Here is a 24256-nt window from a genome sequence, read left to right on the forward strand (position 1 = left end):
ATGTCCTTCTTCCTCCAAAGACACAAAAGTTTACTCAGAGGATATTCTAATTGTTGTTGTTGTTGTGTTTTTTTAGTCTGCAATGTTTTAGAAAATAGCAGATTGTGGTCCCATGATCCGTGGTGTCAAAGATAGTCTCTCTAATTTCCTACAACATTCTTCTGGGTCTTTGCTTTATAGCTGTAGTCAAGGCCTCAATAATGGTCTGGGCTATGTAAGGGGAATGGACAAACACAGGTATAATTGGAGCCCTATTCTTAATGTAGTTTTATTGAAGAGAGAGATTTTACCTTCCTTTTTGAGAAGGAGCTTTTGATGGATAGACATTGTATATTTTTACCCCTGTGCTTATTATAGGTATAAAAAATTTCATATTACCTTCTTAATTTCTTCCTATTATTTCAATTACACTGATACTTGGACTTGCTATAGATGAAGTTATTAGCTATATCTTTTGTGATTATTTATTCTCAGAGCTTGCTGATACTAAGCATGTTTTATTTTCAAACAGAAGAGACGTTACATGTATAATTTGGTATCCCACAATAAGAATATCAAATTTTTAAAGAACTGGACTTGATATTTAATTTCCTTATTGGCAGCATATATTACCTATACTTATATGGAATGTACTCTATCTTTGCAGAAAACTTTAAAAGATGTCTTGCTATCAGGTATTTTGAAATAATTTATTTATGGATTTACTTAAAGAGCACCTTAAGATACAGGAAAATGAAATTGCAGCTCTCTTTAGTGTGATGCTAATTTAAATTTTAATTATAAATGCCACACCCATTTCACTTGAGTGCCTTGAAGCATAAGTAATGGGCTTTTATCCAACAATTAGAATCAAATGAAGTTCCATTGTGTGAAGAGAATCACACTAGATCAAATACTCTAAAGAGGAAAAGAGGGGAGGATTCTAATTCTGTAAGCATCTATGTTCTAGTCTGTTTTCTCCCGGTGCAACATTCATTAAAACTTAAAATTCTTACTTTTACTACAAAAGAAGGATGCATTTAGAGTTTTGCACAATTAATGAAGGGAGAACAGCTTGGAAGCCATGTCAATAGTCAAGTGTAAATCTGTGTGGTGAGGATTAATTGAATGTGTTTTTTAATGTGTATAGTATAGTGTCTGAAATATTGCAGAACCTATATAAAAATGTTTAATATTTTTAGTATTTTTAAAATAAAAAAACAAGATAATGACCTCAAGGGAACACTGATGAGGGCCTGAACTAAGGTGGTAGCTCTGGGAATGGAAAAGAGGTAGGAGGTATGGGAATGAGAGAAATTGTGAAGTTAAGGTTCATAAGATTTAGAAACTGGTTAGAGATGTGTGACAAAAAGATGGAATGAAGGGTGAACCTGGATGTCCAGTGTGTATAATTAGGATAATATTGCTTTTGTATATAAATATTCTATGAGAAACTGATGTGACATTATAGTTCATGAATGAAGACAAATTTGAAAATATTAAATATGAGATGTTAATGGTTATATAGACCCAACTGGTCAACAAACAAATAGGAATTAATGCAAAGAATAGAAGATAGATGCAGACATATTGATTTGGTAGTTAGAAGAAAGGGGAAGAAAAGTCTGAAAAGAGGAGAGGGGCCAGTGAAGGACTTTGTTAGGGCTTCTTTGTAAAGAAGGAAACCTACTTAAATTGGTATCTTACTACCCTTCAGATAAAACTCTCATTAGCCCCAGTCTTCAACCTAGAAATCAATCAGAAAAAAAGGCAGCCCCTCCCTCTGGGGCCATCTGGTCTCTTATTTCCCCTCTTCTTCCTCTTGTCTGCATTCTTTGCCCGCCCACCCCACCCCCCTGAAAGTTTTTTCAATGTTCAACTTTTACAAGGTTTATACTTGACTGCTTAAGTAAAAACTTTGTCACTTTCTTGTTGAAATGCCTACAAAGGCCTGATGAAAGACTTCATGTTCTCTCTCAAGTTCCCAAGAGAGAAACTTTCTGGACGAGTCTTAATCATGTGACCACCCGGATAGAAGTAGCTGTGGTCAGAGAGAGGCTCCAGCAGGTCCCATTGTCGTGGAAGTAAATAGACTGATTTAAAGAATGCCAAGTAGTTAATGGTTTCAGATGCAGTGATAGGTTGGAGAAGATTAAGATTTTATACAAATACTTTTTATGCCCAATAAAAGAGAAATTTCAGTAGAGTACTGAGGCTGGAACTGGATGGTGAGAGGTTGGAGATGAATGGACTTGTGGAGAAGTAGAGAGAGAGGTTTCCATGATGCTTTTCAAGAGTTAGGTGGGAGGTGCAGTAGCTGGAGGAGGTAATGCTATGGAAGGACGGCCGAAGGCTCTTGTTCATTTGTTTGTTTTTTGTTTACAACATGGAAGATATAAATATGCTTATTGCTTAGGCTGGGTGGACCCAGTAGGGAAAAGAGACTGAAGATGTGAGCAAAAGGAGAGATAACATTCCTAGAGGTGGTGAGAAGTGATTCCATTAAGAGAACAGGAAGAGATGTGATCCTTGGAAAGGAAGAATTCTTGCATATTAGAGATGTACAGCAAACATACAGTACTGAAACACGTATCTTTTTGAATACTTATTGTAATTTTGTTCCAATTGTATGACAGTGAAGCTTTGGACAACTTCAGTTCGTCTTTAATCAAGAAGACGTTTCTGTATCAGGTAGAGGATTTCCAAGCAGGTTTGAGAGGTGAGGCCTGGCCTTTGCGGTAAAGATTAATGTCAGAAGAACCTTTTATTTCTTTAACACACTGCTTAGGCCCTTATGTCTTTGATTGCAGGGTTGAACCACTTTTTCTGTATATATTCGTATTTTATTATTTACATATTTTTATTGGAGTACAATTTACAGTGAAGTGCATATATTTTAAGCTTACAATTAAAAGAATTTTTAAAAATGAAAACACTTAACCACTCTAAGATATAGAGCATTTCTATCACCCTAGAAAGCTTTCTCATATCCCCTTCAAGTCAATCTCCACTCTTCATAGCCAACAGTGTTTCAGATTTTGATTATCATAAATTATTCTTGCTTTGAACTTAATATACATAAAATCATAGAGTATGTATTCTTTTGTGCCTGGTTTATTTTGCTCAGCATAATGTTTATGAATGTCACATGCAGTAGTGGTTCATTATTCAAATATACCATAATTTGTGTATTCATTCTCCTGATGGATTTTTTTTTTCATTTTTTGGCTATTATTGAAAAAAGCTATCAGAAAAAATCTTATACACATTTGTTTGTGAAAGTATGTTTATTTCTCATGGGTGAGTACTTAAGAATAAAGTTACTGAATCATAGGGTACATGTAGGCTTAACTTTGTAAGAAATTAGCCATTCCTAAGGTGATTTTATTTTACATTGTCCTCTGCAATGTATAAAAGTTTCAGTTGCTCCACATCCCTTCCATCATTTGGTGTAACCAGTCTTTAGAAATTTTAGCCATTTTCATCTGTATGAAATGGTATCTCATTTTGATGTTTTTATTTGTATTTTCTTTATAATTAATGCTGTAGAGTACAGTTTTATGTGCTTATTCGTCATTTGAACACCTTCCTTGGTGAAGTGTTTATTCAAGTCTTTTGACCTTTTTTGTTTATATTGTATTTTTATTGTTAATTTTTTGGGTTGGTGTGTGTGCATGCATGTGAGTGTGATACAAATCAGATGTGTGCATTGCAAAGTCAATCTGTGACTTGCCTTCTTATTTTGTTCGTGGTTTTCAAAGAAGACAAGTTTTTAATTTTGATGAATTCCAAGTTATCAAATTTCTGTTTTATATTTAGTGCTTATTTATACTTCTAAGAAATTTTTCTATACCTTTAGTTTGCGTTAACATTCTTTTATATGTTATACTCACAGCATTACAACTTTAGTTCAGCTGAAATTAATTCTGTATGCAGAATTATCTACTTTTCTCGTGTTTATAAAATTGTTCCAGGATCATTTATTGAAAATATCCTAATTGAATTTTTTTGTACCTTTGTAAAAATTAAAGTTATCTATACACATATGTCTATTTCTGGACTTTCTTCTATTCCAATTATTTCTTTTCTCTAGTTATATCAGTATCACTACTACTGCAGCTGTTAGTAAATTTTGAAATTAGGTAGTGTTAATCCTCCAATATTGTTTTATTTTATTATTATTATTTTCTTTTTGAGACTGTCTCACTCTGTTGCCCAGGCTGCAGTGAAGTGGCACAATCTTGGCTCACTGCAACCTCCACCAGCCAGGCCCAAGCTATCCTCCCACCTCAGCCTCCCTAGTAGATGGGACTACAGGTGTGCGCCACCATGACCAGCTAATTTTTGTATTCTTTGTAGAGACAAGGTTTCGTCATGTTGCCCAGGCTGGTCTAGAATTCCTGGGCTTAAGTGATCTTCCTACTTTGGCCTCCCAAAGTGCTAGGATTACAGGTATGAGCCACCACTCCTGGCCCAATCTTGTTCTTTTTATAGAGTGTTTTAAGTATTCTAGAATCTTTCCATTTCCATATACATTTTAGCATTTTATTTCCAAATTCTCAAAAACAAATATGCTGGGATTTTGTTGTGGTCTATTAAATCTATAGATCACTTTGGGGAGAATTGGTATATTAACGTTGAATTTTTAAACTTATGATCATATATTATCTCTTTAGTTATGCCTTAATTTCTTTCAGCAATATTTGTAGTATAGGAAAATATGTCAGTAAATTTTTTCTAAAAATTTTATGATTTTTATATTATAATTGATTTTTATCTTATTTTTCAATTTTTTACTGCTAGTAGTGAGAAACGTAATTTATCTATACTGAGCTTATGTTCTGTGAGCTTGCCAAATTTAGTTTTCAGTTTTTATACTTATTTTGAAGATTCCTTAAGATTTTCACATAAATACTCATGTCAACTGTGGAAAAATGCAATTTAATTTTTTTCCTTTCTAATACTTTTGATTTCATTGTTTTGCCTTATTGACCTATCTAAATCCTCCAATTCGATGTTAAATACAGGTGCTGAGAGTGGATATACCAAGCTGAATCCCTATCTAAGAGAAAGCATTAAATATTTTGCCTTCAATTATAAGCTCATATGTGGATTTTGATTTTATTAGATTGATGACGTTTTCTTCTATTTTGCTAAGAAATGTTTTATGGCATAAATGGGTGTTGAATTTTGTTAAGTGCCTTTTTTTCTTTACATGTACGTAAGTGATTATATGCTATTTTTCTGCCTTTTTAAAAATGTGTTCAATTGCATGACTGATTTTCAAAAATTAAATCAGCCTTATATTCCTGGAATAATTATACTTGATCGTGATCTATTAATCTTTTTACACATTCCCATATTTTATTTGCTAATGTTTTGTTAAACATTTTTCATCTACGTTCATGAGGGATACTAATCTGGATTTTTTCTTCTCTTGTAACGTTTTTGTCAAGTTTTGAAATCATGGTTTTGTGGCCAAATAAAGCAATTGGACAGTGTTCTTCCCTCTTTTCTGAAAGAGTTTGTTTCAAATTAACACATTTTTCCTTAAAGGTTTCTAGAATCCTCTAGTTTAAAAATTCCGCCTGGAGCTTTCTTTATGGAAGATATTTGATTACATATGTATATGTAAGATATCTATATATATAAATCTATTCTCTCATACATATAAAATATACATAAGATATATATACATAGTGAAAAATTCTTCCTTAGTTTTTATAATATGTGGTTTTGAAGGAATTGATATATTTTATCCATTATTGAATTTATTGACATAAAGTTTGTATAATATTCTCATTGTCGGTTTAATATCTGTATGATTTGTACTTATATTCTGTCTTTCAGTTCTGATATTGGTAATTTGTATTTATTATTTTCTTCATCAATTTTTATTACCTATTTGTTAACTTCTGGGTTTTTGTCATTGACTTCTTCTCTTATTTTTGTTATTTTCTTCATTCCACTTGCTATGTATTTAATTTGCTCTTTTTTTGACAGCTTCCAAAGGTGAAATTTAGATGATAGATTCTTAGATTATTTAAACCTATACATTCATTTTTAAGCACTGCCTTTAGCTGTGTCCCATACATTTTGGTATGTTTTTTTTTTAAATTATTCATTTCAAAATATTTCAGTTTTGGGGGGTTTTGACCCATGGATTATTTAGAAGAATGTTGTTTAACTTTAAAAGATAGCTGTGGAGATGGAGTGTTTATAGATATTTCATTCTTATTGTTTTTTAAATGTCTTTTATTATGGTCACGATATATAAGCTCTGTAAGATGTTAGTCTTTTGAAATATTTGAGGCTTATTTCAAGGACCAGGATGTGTCTTGGTTAGTGAGCTCTGTGCATATGAATAAAGCATATCTCTTCTACAGTTTTTGTATGTAATGAGTATGTGATATTTTGACAGAAAAATTAGATGACTTCCATATTTTCCTTACTTCAAAGACAGCTAAATTGCTTGAGACAGGCAATTCTGAGGGAGAAGTTTTAAGTTAGAATGGAGTATGCCTCCTAAAATAGAGTCTTAAAGAATGATTCAAAGACTTCAAGAAATGTCATAAAGATATCAGAGTCAAGAACAGCATCGGGTTATAATAAAAAGAGTCAATTTCCACAAGCCAAACTAAAACTACTGGATTTTAGTTTTGTGCCCTTAAGCAAGTCAAGTAACCTCTCCAAACTTTGATCTACTGAAGATAATGACACCTCCCTCCATGGCTAAGCATCCTAACTATTCTTGGAATCAAGCCACAGAATATATATGAACATGTTTTGAAAGCTAAGTCAAATGAAAATGCAGGTGGTGATATTATTATACCATCACATAGCATAAATCTATAGCTAATTTTAGTAAAATCTAAGAGTAAAACCAATTTTAGATGATCTATCAAGTGGTTTTAACATTGCTAAAATTCATTAAGTCAGCCTCTTGTTCTTCACAGAGGTCTTAGAAAACCACATTAGAAATCAGTCTGAAATTGCCACTAATTACTAAACCCAGTGTGTTGCTTTTAAGGATGTTCTTTTCACATTAGAGTGAGTTTATGGACAGATAGAATGTAATAAAACTGAGCAAAATGAGTTAGCAACACCTAGTCATATATAAAGAATACTTTTTGAACAGATTTTTGTTTAGACACTCGAGGTGCGGCACTCTTTAGACTTCATAAATTAGACTTGTGGACATCTAATCAATGTACCAACTTCCCAGCAATATTCCTAGTTTCTTGTTATACGTATATTTAATGTAATTTTAGCAAAGGACATATTTTTGGCCAAAATACTTCATTTTGTAGGCAACTCTTAGAGAAATACAAAAAAATTTTTTTAGTTTGAACCTTACTCTTTTGTAATGTGTGATAATTTTTACATCTTAGGAGGGTAATAGATTTGTATTAAGGACAAAATAACTCTTTTCCTCTTCCACCCTACTAACATTTAGGTCAAGTTCTGTTTGTAGCTGAGCAGGCTGGTGATAGTTCATGACAGGTTTTGATAAATTTATTACTTTTTTCCAATGAAAAGTCATTAAACAGCTATTAACTATCAGACACCCTGGTACATTGCTTTGGGAAAATTGAGGCAAAAATGAGGGATTATATTGCCTCATGTTAGATCCTATAATACATGTCATACAGTATAGTAAGGGTGTTTGTATGCATTGGAGAAGGTATCTGTGATGATCAAATGAGCCTGTGACACAGATGGAGGAGTGAATTAGCTCCTGTCTGGGAATTTAAAACACTTTTAACTACATGTAACACTATAGATTTTTATCGTCCTCACGAACTTTCAAAATTAGTGTGAAATTTACTATACCTTAAAAAATAGACTAATGCAACTGAGCAGCTTGCATTAGTCTAAATGAACCCCAAAGAGCGTCTGTGTCACTGTGGTGATTTCTTGGCTGACCTGCAGTCAGTAAACGAGTAGGGGTAGAGGAAGTGTCTGCTCAGATGGGAATCGTATTATTTAATAATAATGTTAACATTTTTAGTACTTTTGATGTTGTGGGCACTTCTCTAATTATTTCTTATTTAGTCATTATAGCAATGTGAGGAAGGTGGTACCATTATCTTATTTGTTAAATGAGGAAACTGAGAAACCGAGAGATTAAATAGTTTGCTCAAAGTGCACCGTGGGGACATGGCACAGCCATGATCTAAAGTAGCCAATCTGACTTAAGTCTTTCCTCTATACCTTCCCCCACCCACAGGGGATGATAGAGCTCAGGTGGGCACCAAATGACACACATGACTCCGTCCCATCAAGGATGGAAATGCTCCGTGATTTAACTGATGTTATCCCACTTGAACAGTATGATGCGGTATGGTTTGGTAACCATACAGAAATTATTCAAATCAGCCAGGCGTGGTGGCTCACGCCTGTAATCCCAACACTTTGGGAGGCCGAGGCGGGTGGATCACGAAGTCAGGAGATCGAGACCATCCTGGCTAACACGGTGAAACACCGTCTGTACTAAAAATACAAAAATATTAGCCAGCGTGGTGGCGGGCACCTGTAGTCCCAGCTACTCGGGAGGCTGAGGCAGGAGAATGGCGTGAACCTGGGAGGTGCAGCTTGCAGTGAGCCAAGATTGCACCACTGCACTCCAGGCTGGATGAAAGAGTGAGACTCCATCTCAAAAAAAAAAGAAAAGAAAGAAATTATTCAAATCCTAACTGTATGTTTGAGTAAGTCTCGAGTAAGTCGCTTAGAAGCTCTGAGTCTAGCTTTTTTTTTTTTTTTTTCTCTTCTGTCTTTAAAATGAGAATGGTATTTTACCTTGCGGGGTTGTTTTCAAGATACAGATTAATCCAGAGAAGAGGCAGAATAGACCTTAGGAGACACAGAGGAGCAGGTAATTTGTTTAAATAGGAATACGGCTCTTTGCCTTGGTATAGGACACTCGGGTGGTAATGTGTCAAACGTGGGGAGAGAAGACGTGAGAAACATTTCAGCTAATGGAAGCTTTTGCTCTAGAATAGCAGTGGTCCTCAATGGCCTTCCTTTATACAGCTTAACTCTCCATCAATAATTCTAACAAATGTCAAAATTGCTCACAGGATTTACTTTCAGAAATCTCTTTTAATCTCAAACAGTTTCCAATTCCAGAAAATTACAGACATTGAGTGTAGAGAATCAAGGTAAAAGTCAAATTATTTAAGGACAGAGTTAGATTGCCCTATCAAAGAATGTTGGGCACAGTGGGAAGGTGCCAAACCCTGGGATGTGATTGCTATAGAGGAAAGGCAGCACAGCACAGAGGAAAGAATAGTGAAGTCGGGGTAGGAGGCCTGCGTTTTTGTTCCAGCTCGGCTGTATGAACTAAGGCAAGTGTTTTGACCTTCCTAGCTTTCCTTTTCATGCTGTGTACAATTTGAGGATCGGTGCTGTTCAAACTGCACTCCCCAACCTCAACGACTCTGTAGAGGGTTTCTGTAGGCCGCAATTTTTGTGGAAGCAGTGAAGTGGGACTCTAACCCTGCTGCCTTAATTCAGCTAAAGGAGCTCTGCTTTTTCAATCATATTGAGTTTCAACATCTTATTTTGTTGGAAAAAAAGTGGGAGGGGGCTTGTTTCTGAGGATAAAAATCAAAACAAAACAATACCTTATAACAAAAAAACTCATCTTTGAAATGTTAGAATTCTAAGTTGCTTATCTGTAAGCCAGGGTACCTGTACTCTGCTCTCTGTGCATGTGATTAGGAAGATGTTGCAAAGATTGAAAAAGCAATAGTGCTTATCATCATGTAGCTGGGAACGGGGTCGGGCCACGCCAAGATAGTAAACAGGCAAAGCTTATTCAAGGCTCCTCAGTATCTCATTTCTGGAATACCCTCTTACCTGTCCCCTTTGAAGGTGGACTGTTCCCATTCTCAGACTTTAATTTTTTAAAAATTGTTTTGAGTGCATAGTAGATGTATATATGTATGGGGTACCTGAGATATTTTGATACAGACATGCAATGTGTAATAATCACAGTGAATAGGGTATCCATCCCCTCAAGTATTTATCCTTAGTATTACAAACAATCCAGTTATACTCATTTAGTATTTTAAAATGTACAATTAAACTCTTACTGACTATAGGCTGGGCGCAGTGGCTTAAGCCTGTAATCCCAGCACTTTGGGAGGCCGAGGAGGGCGGATCACGAGGTCAGGAGATCGAGACCATCCTGGCTAACATGGTGAAACCCTGTCTCTACTAAAAATACAAAAAATTAGTTGGCATGGTGGCAGGCACCTATAGTCCCAGCTACTTGGGAGGCTGAGGCAGGAGAATGGTGTGAACCTGGGAGGTGGAGCTTGCAGTGAGCCGAGATCCTGCCACAGCACTCCAGCCTGGGCAACAGAGTGAGACTCCATCTCAAAGAAACAAACAAACAAAACAAACAAACAAAAAAACCAAACTCTTACAGACTATAGTCGCCCTAGTATGCTATCAAATATTAGATTGTATTCATTATTTCTACTTTTTGTACCCATTAACCATCTGCCTCTTCCTTCTACCTCCCCGTTACCCTTCCCAGCCTCCAGTAACCATCCTTCTACTTTCTATCTCCATGAGTTCAGTTGCTTTGATTTCCAGATCCCACAAATAAGTGAGAATATGCAATGTTTGTCTTTCTGCGCCTGGCTTATTTCACTTAACATAACTCCAGTTGTATCTATGTTGTTGCGAATGACAGGATCTCATTATTCTTTTTACGGCTGAATAGTACTTTATTATGTATATGTACCACATTTATTTATCCATTAATCTGTTGATGGACACTTAGGTTGCTTCCAAATCTTGTCTATTGTGAACAGTACTTCAACAGGCATGGGATTGCAGATATCTCTTTGATATAAGGATTTCTTTTCTTTTGAGTATATATCCAACAGCAGGATTGCAGGATCATATGGTAGCTCTATTTTTAGTTTTTTGAGGAACCTTCAAACTGTTCTCCATAGTTGTAGTAATTTACATTCCCACCAATAGTATACAAGGGCTTCCTTTTCTCAACATCCTCACCAGCATTTGTTATTGCCTGTCTTTGAGATAAATCCATTTTAACCGGAGTGAGGTATCTCATTGTAGTTTTGAATTGCACCTCTCTGATGATCAATGATATTGAACACCTTTTCATATGCCCATTTTCCGTTTGCATATATTCTTTTGATAAATGTCTATTCAAGTGTTTTGCCCATTTTTAAATTGGATTATTAGATTTTCTTCCTGTAGAGTTGTTTGAGCTCCTTATATATTCCGGTTATTAATCCCTTGTCGGATGGGTAGTTTGCAAATATTTTCTCTCATTCTCTGGGTTGTCTCTTCACTTTGTTGATTGTTTCCTTTGCTGTGCAGAAGCTTTTTAACTTGATGTGACTCCATTTGTCCATGTTTGCTTTGGTCACCTGTGCTTCTGTGACTCAGGCTTCTTAATGTTCTCTCTACTCTCCCGCCAAGTCCTGAGGGATATCCTGATAAACCATTTATACCAAAGTACAATGTGCCTGATAAGCCTTAAAACCTAGGGGCCCAGTGGTGAGACTTGCATTTCAACAAAGACCAAAATTTTAAATAAAAGAAATAAAGCTCTAATAATAAAAACTAGTATAGATTATTCTTGAGTAGGGGAGTTCTTCAAACATACTACGTAGGTCACCACCTATTTCCCTAAGATTGGTCCTCCTGGGCACAGTAGTATAGCATAGTGTTTATGAGAAAGGACTCCAAAACCAGTCACGTTGGTTGCAATGCTGGCTGCATCACTTCCAGGCTATGTGGCTTTGGACTAGATACTCAGGCTCTCGTATTCTTCATCTGTAAAATGGGAATTCATAACAGTATCTACCACAAGTTTACTATCAAACATTAATGTAATCTATAAAAAGCACTTGAGACAATGCCTGGCATATAATAGACATTAAAAATGGAAAAACATATGTAAGAGCTGTTTGGTAAACAGCTTAGAAGAATAATTAAGGACTAAATATCATGGTTCAGACTATATAGACTGTAAGGACTATAACGAAAAGAAAAGATGACAAGTTAAATAACTTTTGTGGAAAACATGAGTCTCGATTTCTCATTTGAATGATTTGGAACAGATTAGGTGGAGGACATTCTAGACAGAGTGAAGAACAAGAATAAAACAATGGAAGAATACATGTGTGCATCCACGGTACCATGAAGTGGCCTAGAGCAGAGGGTATACAATCATTCATCGGGAGAAGGAGGAGAAGAAAATGATATTTAAGGGAAATTAGATGGGATATTTAAGGGAAATTAAATCAATGGGAAGGTTTGAAATGGTGGAGGATATTACTTTAGGGGGCCAGTAAACTACTGTAGTATTCTATGTCTAAAATAAGGAGAATGTAAATTATTACAGTAAAATAATTTTAGAGTTAGGCGATTTGGGCAACTACTTCAGCATCTCTGAGGCTCAGCATTCAGCATTCCTGATCATAAACTGAGATACTATCCTTACAAGATTACCATGAAGATTATTTGAGATAAACCACACAAAAGGACTTTGTAGATCCTAAGTGCTATGGAAATATTAGTACTCAGTGCCATTGTTTACTCTTAAACAAAAGTAGCAGCAATGGGAATGAATAAAGTATGTATGTGGGTTGTAGTTGGGTGAAGAAATTCACAAAATAACTGATTAGCTAGAATTAAAGAGTATGCTTGAGTCATTTGACTTTCATTCTTGGGGGAAAGGGATCTTTCTGTTTGTTTTTAAAAAATAGTATATTCGCTTAGGATAAACCTTTTAATCACTTTCTGATTTGATCATTTTTGTTGAAATATTTTAATATTTATTGGTTTATTGCTTTTGCCTTAAAGTAAGGCAAAAAACTAACAGTTCCCCCAAACATTATTTAATGTGTTACTGTGTTCCAGCAATTCTGATTGTCAGAGTCATCCCTGTGATCATCAGTCACATTATATACACATCCTTTTACTCCTTCATGTGGAAAGGATATATAAAACAGGTATAAATCTTCATTGACCTGATAAAGACATTCTAGAGGATGCTTTTTAAAATTTAATCTTTAATATCAACCTATTTGCTCATCATCTGCCTTGTCCCAACTTGTTCCACCTCGACATGCTCCCCTTTATCAATCCTTGTGGCTCCTCACACGCTATTGGTGTATCTGGCTTGCCCTTCCATCTCCAGCTACTCTGGTTTTCTTCTTTGCTGTGTTTGGAGGAGCCTGCTTATAAAGTTAATTGGTTGGTGTGCTGCTCAATGCTGTTTTGCACAGGGGCCCTCTTGCTCAGTTGCACCTTTTCTGCACTTTGTTAGGGTTGCTTCCTTCTCTGTTGCAGTGATTCTGCCCTCCTACCTGATGGGAAGCTTCTTTGAGTCAGCTACTTTTCAAATCACCAAGAATTTACTGTTGAACAGATATGTGGTGAACCATATTTATGTATCACCCTTTTATGTATTTTGAAAGAATTTCTTTTAAATCAGCAATTATAGGGCATTTACTGATGAGGTGCTGTTATATTGAAAAGCAGAGGCTTTCTTTCTATGTTCTTGTAGGAAAATAATTCTAATCCTAACACAGTCCAGGACACGTAACACAACTTAATGCAAATGAAGGAGCAGTTAAGAGTAAGGTTATTCTATTAGTCTAGGATTAAGCAAATAACAGTAAAGTCAAAAAGTCAAGTGATTCAATAGCAAAGACATGGAATCAACCCAAATGCCCATCAAAAATAGATTGGATAAAGAAAATGTGGTACATAAACACTATGGAATACTATGAAGCCATAAAAAGGAATGACGTCATGTTCTTTGCAGGGACATGGATGAAGGTGGAAGCCATTATCCTTAGCAAACTGATGCAGGAACAGAAAACCAAACACTTCATCTTCTCACTCATAAGTGGGAGCTATACAATGAGGACACGTGGACTCAGGGAGGGGAACAACACACACTGGAACCTGTTGCAGGGTGGGTTGTGGGGAGGTAGAGCATTAGGAAAAGTAGCGAAATGTGTGCTAGGCTTAATACCTAGGTAATGGGTTGACAGGTGTAGCAAACCAGCATGGCACACATTTATCTATGTAACAAACCTGCACATCCAGCCCATGTAACCCAGAACTAAAAATAACAAGAAAAGCCAGGTAATAAGCATATTTCTATACCAAAGACAGGAATACAGATCAGAATAAGGGCCAGTGAGACAAGCGTGAGTCCTGAGGCCAGGACTTGGGGAGGTGAACTCCTTGGGCTGTACCATAAGAGGTCCTGTCCCTTTGTCTTCTTTGTCTGTCTTGAAAGTTAACCTCTAAATATCCAGCTCACCTGGGTATTTAGTACTTTACTGCCTTTAATAAGGAACATAAAATACTTTACTGCATTTAGTAAGGAACATAAAATTGTTTGTTGATCTGAAAATGCTTTAACTTAATTCTGGTAATGATTTAGCAATAAATTTTTGACTGTTTAAAAGTTCATTATCTCCTTTAGCTCACTAGGGTATTAAATAGTTCTCTTAAAAATGAATATGTTAACATATCTGCAAAACATATTTCCCATTAAACACTAATATTAGTTTCCGAGTTTACACACTTTCTGTTCAAATCTGGGGTTCGGAGTCAAGGCTGTGTTTCATGTTAATCGCATGACCTTAAGCAAGTTTTCAGAAACTAAAGCTTGAGTCACTTTATCTGGAAATTAAAAATACTTATTTTTTACAATTATTGTGAGAATGAAATGAGATAAACTTTAGAAAATTGCATACACAGTGCTTGGTACATAGTAAATAATAATTGAATGTTATTACTAAGGCTTCCTATAACAGCATAGTCTATTGTTTTAATCTCTTTCGAAGACTTTCTTTCCAAAGTCTTAAATCTTATCCCTAAAGTTCATTAATGAAGACAATGTGTAGTTATTTAACTAAAGTTAAAATATCTAGAGAGTAAGTTGGAGCTTTGGAATTCAAGTAGTTGAGATGATGTTATCTTTGCATTCACCCTCCAGCTACCTCTCATCTACCTTGAGTTTTTCCTGATTTGAGCTATTTTACTTTAAAAAAATGAACTTCAGAGAGAGGAGTAGGTATGTGGGTTTGTATGGGCTGGGTGTAAGGGTTTGTGTCAGTTACCACTGGTAACATTCACTTTACGTACAAATGATTGTTTCATAGACTCCAGGACTAGGACCAAACTACCTTTTTGCTTTGTTTAGCTGTGCAGTTTTTGGTTGTATCTCTTTATCTCTTTGAATCTCTTATCTCCTCATATAATAGGCATAATAATGCCTTTTTAAAAGAGTTTCTGTGAGGATTACGGAGATAATTTAAGTTTCTGAAACATAACAGGTGATCATTAAATGTCATCTTCCTTTCCTATCTCAGTCACTTGTCTGAAGGAAGTTCCACGCTGGTATTTTGGACTCACCAACTCTTTCCCTAAAGCATCTATGGTTTTATGATGGGATTGTATCACACACACATACAGTAGGAGCTCAGTAACTAGGAAGGTGAGATTTCAATATTAGGAAATTTTTGCTGGATCATAGAGATAAAAGGTATCTTCCCTTTCACTTCTGACTGCTTCTTTAGAATGCTTTTGTTCTTCCTCTTTCATTCTGCAACCTAGCAGAATTCTTAGATTGCCCCCCACTATATCATAATTTTCACATCAGATACCACCTGATTAGTCTTCTGTAATTGCTTCTTGAACTTTTTCACTACTCTTCTCAGCACTAGTAATTAATATTTACTGGGCTTTGCTATCTTCTAGACATTGCTCCAAAAATTTACATGTATTAACTTATTTAAACCTTACAACTATCCTATGAGGAAATGCTATTTCTGTCCGAATATAATTAGTGTACAAGATAAAGCAGTAGGAAAGTAATTTTCTTCTTCTTCTTCTTCTTTTTTTTTTTGTTGAGATGAAGTCTCGCTTTGTCACCAGGCTGGAGTGCAGTGGCGTGATCTCGGCTTACTGCAACCTCTGCCTCCCGGGTTCAAGTGATTCTCCTGCCTCAGCCTCCTGCGTAGCTGGGACTACAGGCATGTACCACCACACCTGGCTAATTTTTGTATTTTTAGTACAGATAGGATTTCACCATCTTGGCCAGGATGATCTCGAATTCCTGACCTCATGATCTGCTGCCTTGGCCTCCCAAGGAAGTAACTTTCTTATGACCACACAGCTAGTGTATCACAGAGTTGGGACTCCATTGCAGGTAATCTGGATCAAGGGACTGTGCTGAAAGCCAATAACCATTAGTGCCTATTCCTCAAATGGGATTTCTTAAATTTCAAAACTGTCTACCTTCTGATTGTATTTTGTCAATCCTCTGCTCCCCGTCAGAGGCATCCCTCTCTGGACAAAGTGGATGCTTCTCCACCTTTGCACATGACATGAATGTCTCAGATGCTTCCCTTCTGCTCACACTGCTTCTCCTTCTCTGGATTGTGTAAGGCCCAGTGCAGCCAGTTTAGGCTTACTGGAACCTATATTGTTTATGTATTAGTTCATGGTTTTATTACTTTCATTCATTTACATAATCACCTATCTGACAAACAGTATGAGTCTATTATGTATAAAGGAATATAAAAATTTAAAGTTAAATAGAATATGGCTCCTGCTCTTCAAGAGTTTATAGTCAGATAGGAGAGGCAGACATACAGATAAAATATTTCACATAAATAATTATGGTATTTTGAGAGTACAATGCAGGAGCACAGAGGAGGAAGTGCTGTATGCTGAGGAGGTAAAATGAGCTGATGTTGATCCTTGGCTGGGTCTCAAATGTATAGATATTCTATAGATATTTATGAAAGAGACATGTGAATAGAGAGGGGAAGGGGAAAGGAATTGGAGGAAGAAGGAACAGAATGGAAAAAGGCCCTTTAGTGAGGTAAAAATATGGTAATCAGGGAACTGCTACTACTTCACCATTGCTGAGGCAGATGTGCTTATGGGAGTGACAGAAAATAAGGCTGCTAAAATAGTGTTTCAAGAAGGAGGACATATATTTTTAATTGTATGAATTTTAGAAATTTAGGATTTGAAAAAAGAGTCAAATTATCATTAGGAAGACCACGTCGGATACAATTGCCATAGTCTAGATGAGAAATGACAGTGTTCCTTACTAAGGCATTGCTATGTCACCTCAGGTATGAACATGGGATGGATGACACATGATCTAGAATGACTCCTGGGTATATGCTGTGGGCAAGTGGATGATTATGATGACATTATTGAGATTAGTAATTCAGGAAAATTGCTAGGTTCTGGATGGGGTTTAATTTGGGGCAACTAGGTGGAGATACTAAGTGGCTGAAATGTGGCCAATTCTTCGATAAAGAGTGGCTAGGAGAGAGATGAGCTCAGTTTGGGTGGTTGCTGAAATGGTTTTGGAGTTTAAACATAATTTTTACAGATAGTGAGGGCTGGATAATGAATGATATTCTGGCTAGAGAGGACATAAAAGTTACTGGGGCATGAAAGAGTGTGGAGCCCTTAGTGAATAACAGGTTGTTCTCTGTGGTTGGAATACGAGCAAGTGAGTTCGTGTGTGCAACTGTGGACACCTGTTCCTGAGTTTGCATTTGGTGGGCTTCATTTCACATTGAACTTTCCCGCTCAAACTTTTTCTAACAATTGTTGCCTAGAACAGTAGCTTTGAACCAGTAATGCCAGTCAGGAAATTTAGATTTGAAAACATCAGAGGCATTAACAGAATTGCTACTTTGATTTAAACAAAAAGAAGCATCTGTTTCTAAGTTTGGAAGACCAAAGATTTTGGATTGAGTGATGGGTAGAAAATTTTATTCGACCAAAATTAGTTTAAAAATAATTTATCTACCTGATTGCAGCTTAACTTTCCAAAGCCTTTTCTTCACAGGGAGATGTCACATAGGAGTATAAAAAATGCTTTTTAAATTAACTCAAAAGTAAATTTCTTGACATTTTTATTAGTAGAAAATAGGTCCTGGTTTGTGTTTGTGAATGAATACCAAATTGTTTCAGAGCAGAAGAGTTATACCCTGATAGTATTTGAAACCCAGAAAGACTTGGACTTCTTTAGAGTTCATCTCTTTCGCTCCATCTTTTCTCCTCCTCTTCTATGCTCCCCTTGTCTCTTGTGGAGCTTGGCTCCTGGCCAGAACATGTATCCCCAAATCCCCTGCAGAGCCTGATTGAAATGAAACTGGCAGATTTCCAAGTGTAGAGAGCTGATAAAAGAGCAGATTTCTGAGACAATCTGTAGTTTATGATGTGTTCTTTAACGAATTAAGGAGATTATCTTCCCAAACACATACTGGAATACCAACAAAGCCTTTTGACTGTTACTATTATTCTGGGTTACATTTCACTGATAAAATATTAAGTTCAATTCAACAAAACTTTGAGTTCCTACTAATATGAGGCCCTGTGCTGGCAAACCAGCAAAATTAAATGTAAACGTTATTTTCTTTTTCTTCACATAATTCAAGAAACTAGTCATCACAGAGATTATTTATTTATGTGGTCAGAAAAAGATTATTTGAATGAATCAAAAGAGGTTATATATATATAGATAATATTAATTCGTGAATTTTGAATATCTGGGATGTGAGGGGAATATACATAGATTTAAATCCTTACATTTGTGTAAGTAAACATGATATTAGGAAAGAAAGTAGAGTAGAAATGATTTTATGAAGTCAATATGGCTGTATAAATTGCCTGTCGTATTACTCAATGTTTTCTAAATAATCATAATTACCTTTTATTACTATTTCAGTTGTGTCCACCCATAAATGATTTATCAAAAACATTATAAACATAGTTATTGGTAGTGATTTGCTTTAAGAAGTTATTTTAAAAGTAAATTTACATTGAAATTCATATATTCTCCTACTTCCTCTGCAATTTTTCACACATTGTGTATTATGAATACTTTTGAAACGTGTTGGAAATGGAAGAAATCTAGAATTGAATTCTGATATTTATTTTAACATTCATTTCTTTTTAGACACTACATGGAGTTATGTGGAAATGAGAGAGATTCATGAAACCCCTCCTCCAGGAAAGAATGTCTTTCACAGATGGAGCTTTGCTTCTGGTTTGCACAGGACAGCGACAATGTGGCAGAGCCATGCCTGCCCTTCCTGCTCTTTCCAGTGATTCACAGAACATCTGAACAGTGATGCTTGCCTTGGATTTTCAGATTTTCATCCTGATACTTGTTTACTTTTCTGGGGCAGAAAAGCTTGCACTAATTGCTCTCCATGGTGGCTAATTTTTTCAAGAGCTTGATTTTACCTTACATTCATAAGCTTTGCAAAGGAATGTTTACAAAGAAATTGGGAAATACAAACAAAAACAAAGAGTATTGTCAGCAGAAAAAGGATCAAGACTTCCCCACTGCTGGCCAGACCAAATCCCCCAAATTTTCTTATACTTTTAAAAGCACTGTAAAGAAGATTGCAAAGTGTTCATCCACTCACAACTTATCCACTGAGGAAGACGAGGCCAGTAAAGAGTTTTCCCTCTCACCAACATTCAGTTACCGAGTAGCTATTGCCAATGGCCTACAAAAGAATGCTAAAGTAACCAACAGTGATAATGAGGATCTGCTTCAAGAGCTCTCTTCAATCGAGAGTTCCTACTCAGAATCATTAAATGAACTAAGGAGTAGCACAGAAAACCAGGCACAATCAACACACACAATGCCAGTTAGACGCAACAGAAAGAGTTCAAGCAGCCTTGCACCCTCTGAGGGCAGCTCTGACGGGGAGCGTACTCTACATGGCTTAAAACTGGGAGCTTTACGAAAACTGAGAAAATGGAAAAAGAGTCAAGAATGTGTCTCCTCAGACTCAGAGTTAAGCACCATGAAAAAATCCTGGGGAATAAGAAGTAAGTCTTTGGACAGAACTGTCCGAAACCCAAAGACAAATGCCCTGGAGCCAGGGTTCAGTTCCTCTGGCTGCATTAGCCAAACACATGATGTCATGGAAATGATCTTTAAGGAACTTCAGGGAATAAGTCAGATTGAAACAGAACTTTCTGAACTACGAGGGCACGTCAATGCTCTCAAGCACTCCATCGATGAGATCTCCAGCAGTGTGGAGGTTGTACAAAGTGAAATTGAGCAGCTGCGTACAGGGTTTGTCCAGTCTCGAAGGGAAACTAGAGACATCCATGATTATATTAAGCACTTAGGTCATATGGGTAGCAAGGCAAGCCTGAGATTTTTAAATGTGCCTGAAGAAAGATTTGAGTATGTTGAAAGTGTGGTGTACCAAATTCTAATAGAGAAAATGGGTTTTTCAGATGCACCAAATGCTATTAAAATTGAATTTGCTCAGAGGATAGGACACCAGAGAGACTGCCCAAATGCAAAGCCTCGACCCATACTTGTGTACTTTGAAACCCCTCAACAAAGGGATTCTGTCTTAAAAAAGTCATATAAACTCAAAGGAACAGGCATTGGAATCTCAACAGATATTCTAACTCATGACATCAGAGAAAGAAAAGAGAAAGGGATACCATCCTCCCAGACATATGAGAGCATGGATATAAAGTTGTCTACTCCAGAGCCAAAAATCAAGAAGAACAATTGGCAGTCACCTGATGACAGTGATGAAGATCTTGAATCTGACCTCAATAGAAACAGTTACGCTGTGCTTTCCAAGTCAGAGCTTCTAACAAAGGGAAGTACTTCCAAGCCAAGCTCAAAATCACACAGTGCTAGATCCAAGAATAAAACTGCTAATAGCAGCAGAATTTCAAATAAATCAGATTATGATAAAATCTCCTCACAGTTGCCAGAATCAGATATCTTGGAAAAGCAAACCACAACCCATTATGCAGATGCAACACCTCTCTGGCACTCACAGAGTGATTTTTTCACTGCTAAACTTAGTCGTTCTGAATCAGATTTTTCCAAATTGTGTCAGTCTTACTCAGAAGATTTTTCAGAAAATCAGTTTTTCACTAGAACTAATGGAAGCTCTCTCCTGTCATCTTCGGACCGGGAGCTATGGCAGAGGAAACAGGAAGGAACAGTGACCGTGTATGACAGTCCCAAGGACCAGCATTTGAATGGAAGTGTTCAGGGTATCCAAGGGCAGACTGAAATTGAAAACACAGAAACTGTGGATAGTGGAATGAGTAATGGCATGGTGTGTGCATCTGGAGACCGGAGTCATTACAGTGATTCTCAGCTCTCTTTACATGAGGATCTTTCTCCATGGAAGGAATGGAATCAAGTAGAGCAAGGAGCTGATTTAGGCTTGGATTCATCCACCCAGGAAGGTTTTGATTATGAAACAAATAGTCTTTTTGACCAACAGCTTGGTGTTTACAATAAAGACCTAGAATACTTGGGAAAGTGCCACAGTGATCTTCAAGATGACTCAGAGAGCTACGACTTAACTCAAGATGACAATTCTTCTCCATGCCCTGGCTTGGATAATGAACCACATGGCCAGTGGGTTGGCCAATATGATTCTTATCAGGGAGCTAATTCTAATGAGCTATACCAAAATCAAAACCAGTTGTCCATGATGTATCGAAGTCAAAGTGAATTGCAAAGTGATGATTCAGAGGATGCCCCACCCAAATCATGGCATAGTCGATTAAGCATTGACCTTTCTGATAAGACTTTCAGCTTCCCAAAATTTGGATCTACACTGCAGAGGGCTAAATCAGCCTTGGAAGTAGTATGGAACAAAAGCACACAGAGTCTGAGTGGGTATGAGGACAGTGGCTCTTCATTAATGGGGAGATTTCGGACATTATCTCAATCAACTGCAAATGAGTCAAGTACCACACTTGACTCTGATGTCTACACGGAGCCCTATTACTATAAAGCAGAGGATGAGGAAGATTATACTGAACCAGTGGCTGACAATGAAACAGATTATGTTGAAGTCATGGAACAAGTCCTTGCTAAACTAGAAAACAGGACTAGTATTACTGAAACAGATGAACAAATGCAAGCATATGATCACCTTTCATATGAAACACCTTATGAAACCCCACAAGATGAGGGTTATGATGGTCCAGCAGATGATATGGTTAGTGAAGAGGGGTTAGAACCCTTAAATGAAACATCAGCTGAGATGGAAATAAGAGAAGATGAAAACCAAAACATTCCTGAACAGCCAGTGGAGATCACAAAGCCAAAGAGAATTCGTCCTTCTTTCAAAGAAGCAGCTTTAAGGGCCTATAAAAAGCAAATGGCAGAGTTGGAAGAGAAGATCTTGGCTGGAGGTATTCATGTTTAAATGCTACATTGTGAGCTAATTGTGTTTTAACATTGGGTAGCACTTCTTTAGAGCATGTTCTGTGTTTACTTGGGTGAAAGAGTTTACTTGCAATGACTTTTCATGCTTTACTCTGAGGAGCATTTTGTTTTACTCAGGCAGCTCTCCTAAGAAGTTGGGCTTGATGATTTAAAATCAAAGAATATGTTAAATGGGTCATATTGGAATGAGCCCAAACTTAACCCAACACATTGTGGATCAGATTTCTCTGCTAAATTTAGGCACAAACCTCATTTTACATCAACTAACTTTGTGGCATCAGTTGTCAAACAAAAGTTGAGTGAAACCAAAGGTTAAGCCCACAGCCTGGCATCTATTTCTTGGTTCCATTAAGTTTACAGGGATGGAGAGAAAGGTGTAATCTTAAAAAAAATGTGAAAAGATGGACTCTGAGACTTAACCACTCATTTTCCTATCCATTCAACAATTTAGGGGTTGCCCATAGGAAAAGTTGTGTGTGCACAGGACAGTCCCATGGAAGACCATGGACTCCCTTACAACCTACTGGCACAGTCAGGGAGAGCAATAGAGCCAAGGCCCTAGGTCATGTCTGAGTGGTCACAAGCTATTCTTTGAGAAGAGATCAGTAAGGGGATAGAGTTTAGTGGTTACCTTCTTAAGAATAAAGTCCCTTCTCCACCATGGAAATGAGAAGAGTACCTTAACTAACTATTTTAATTGCTTTCTTGTGGGAACAACTTTGGATTATATACTTTTGGAAAGTGATAGTTATATGTAAATGTAAGAGTTTGTTTACTTTCTATTTCTCAACCCAACTTCCTCCGCACTTATTCCAATCCCTTACCATTTATTTTAGTTGCATGCTAATTACTTACATTTTTGGAATAGTCTGTTACTATCTAAATTTAAATGAATTGCATATTATTATTATGTTCCCTGATCATGGGATTGTCATCATTAACTAAGCTATTACTCTACATAATACTTCATAAAGGTATATATGACCAAGTGTTACTTGCTATTATCAAATAACATAATAATATCTGCAGCCAGTAGCTGGTTATGTCTTCTCTGTCTTGACCAAAGCTGTGATCATACTCCCCTAAATGAGCCATTTTGTGGTTGATGTGAGTAGATTATTGAATAATCAGAAATCTTTACTGCTAAACTATTTGAATTTCTAAGACAACTGAAATAACTAGGGTTTGCCACTCTAAAAATCTATCTTTATAAAACAACACAGTTTATGTAATTTATTTAGGAATGATATAAGTCAAAGGGATCTTGAATGCACTGGCTGTTGAGACATTTTGTGTTTTTGTTTTTTTTGCAGGGATGGGTAGTTCTCAACTATATTTAAAACTGATTTAAGAGTGAAAAGTAGTCAAATGTTATGCAAGTGTAATGCATATGGTAATAATATCTATCTTATATTGGAGTGATTTTTGAGAGTCAGATATCCTTGTTACTGAAATTCATTTGCTATTTCTTGGGATACAGGCCAGCAGTTTGACAATGTATTTTATTTGCTGTTGATTCAGAGTTTACTCAAAGGCAAATGAAGACTAAGAAGTGCATGAGCATGTGTGTGTGTGTGTGTGTGTGTGGTTTGTATATATCTGTTGTGACATAATAGAGAAATGTTTTAATGGCAGTTGGTTAATGTAGTTGCTTGAAATGTTAGGCAATATCATAAATAGGACAAGATGATACATTTCAGAAAAATGGATCTTCTTCAACTTCTAAAAATTCCAAATTAGCAAGCCTCTGCAAAGCAGATTGTTACTGATGGTGACCCTTCAACCAGCTAACAAACTTAGTCATCCAGTGAGTGGCACTTAACGTTGGAATACACACATGCTCTTGGTTATCTATAGCCACCTGGTTAAGAATAAAACCACAGATAAAACAATCCTGTGCCATTTACCTGCATATGAGGCCTGGCTATAGAGGACTCAGAACCCTCCATCCTCTTGGAGCTTGGCTTCTTATTATCCTGTGAGCCAACT

The 24256-nt window shown here is 36.5% G+C and overlaps 1 protein-coding gene across 1 annotated transcript in view; it reads left to right on the top strand.

Moving 5' to 3' along the window:
• Window positions 1–24256, top strand: part of UNC13C (unc-13 homolog C) — a 645800-nt gene that overhangs the window by 15499 nt on the left and 606045 nt on the right. The window contains exon 2 of the mRNA XM_008953183.6: window positions 18986–22233. Within this exon, the coding sequence (XP_008951431.4) occupies window positions 19242–22233 (2992 nt within the window). The 5' untranslated portion in view covers window positions 18986–19241. The remainder of the gene's footprint in view (window positions 1–18985; window positions 22234–24256) is intronic.

This window comes from Pan paniscus, chromosome 16 (assembly GCF_029289425.2).
Source record: "Pan paniscus chromosome 16, NHGRI_mPanPan1-v2.0_pri, whole genome shotgun sequence".
In the NCBI taxonomy this organism is placed as follows: domain Eukaryota; kingdom Metazoa; phylum Chordata; class Mammalia; order Primates; family Hominidae; genus Pan; species Pan paniscus.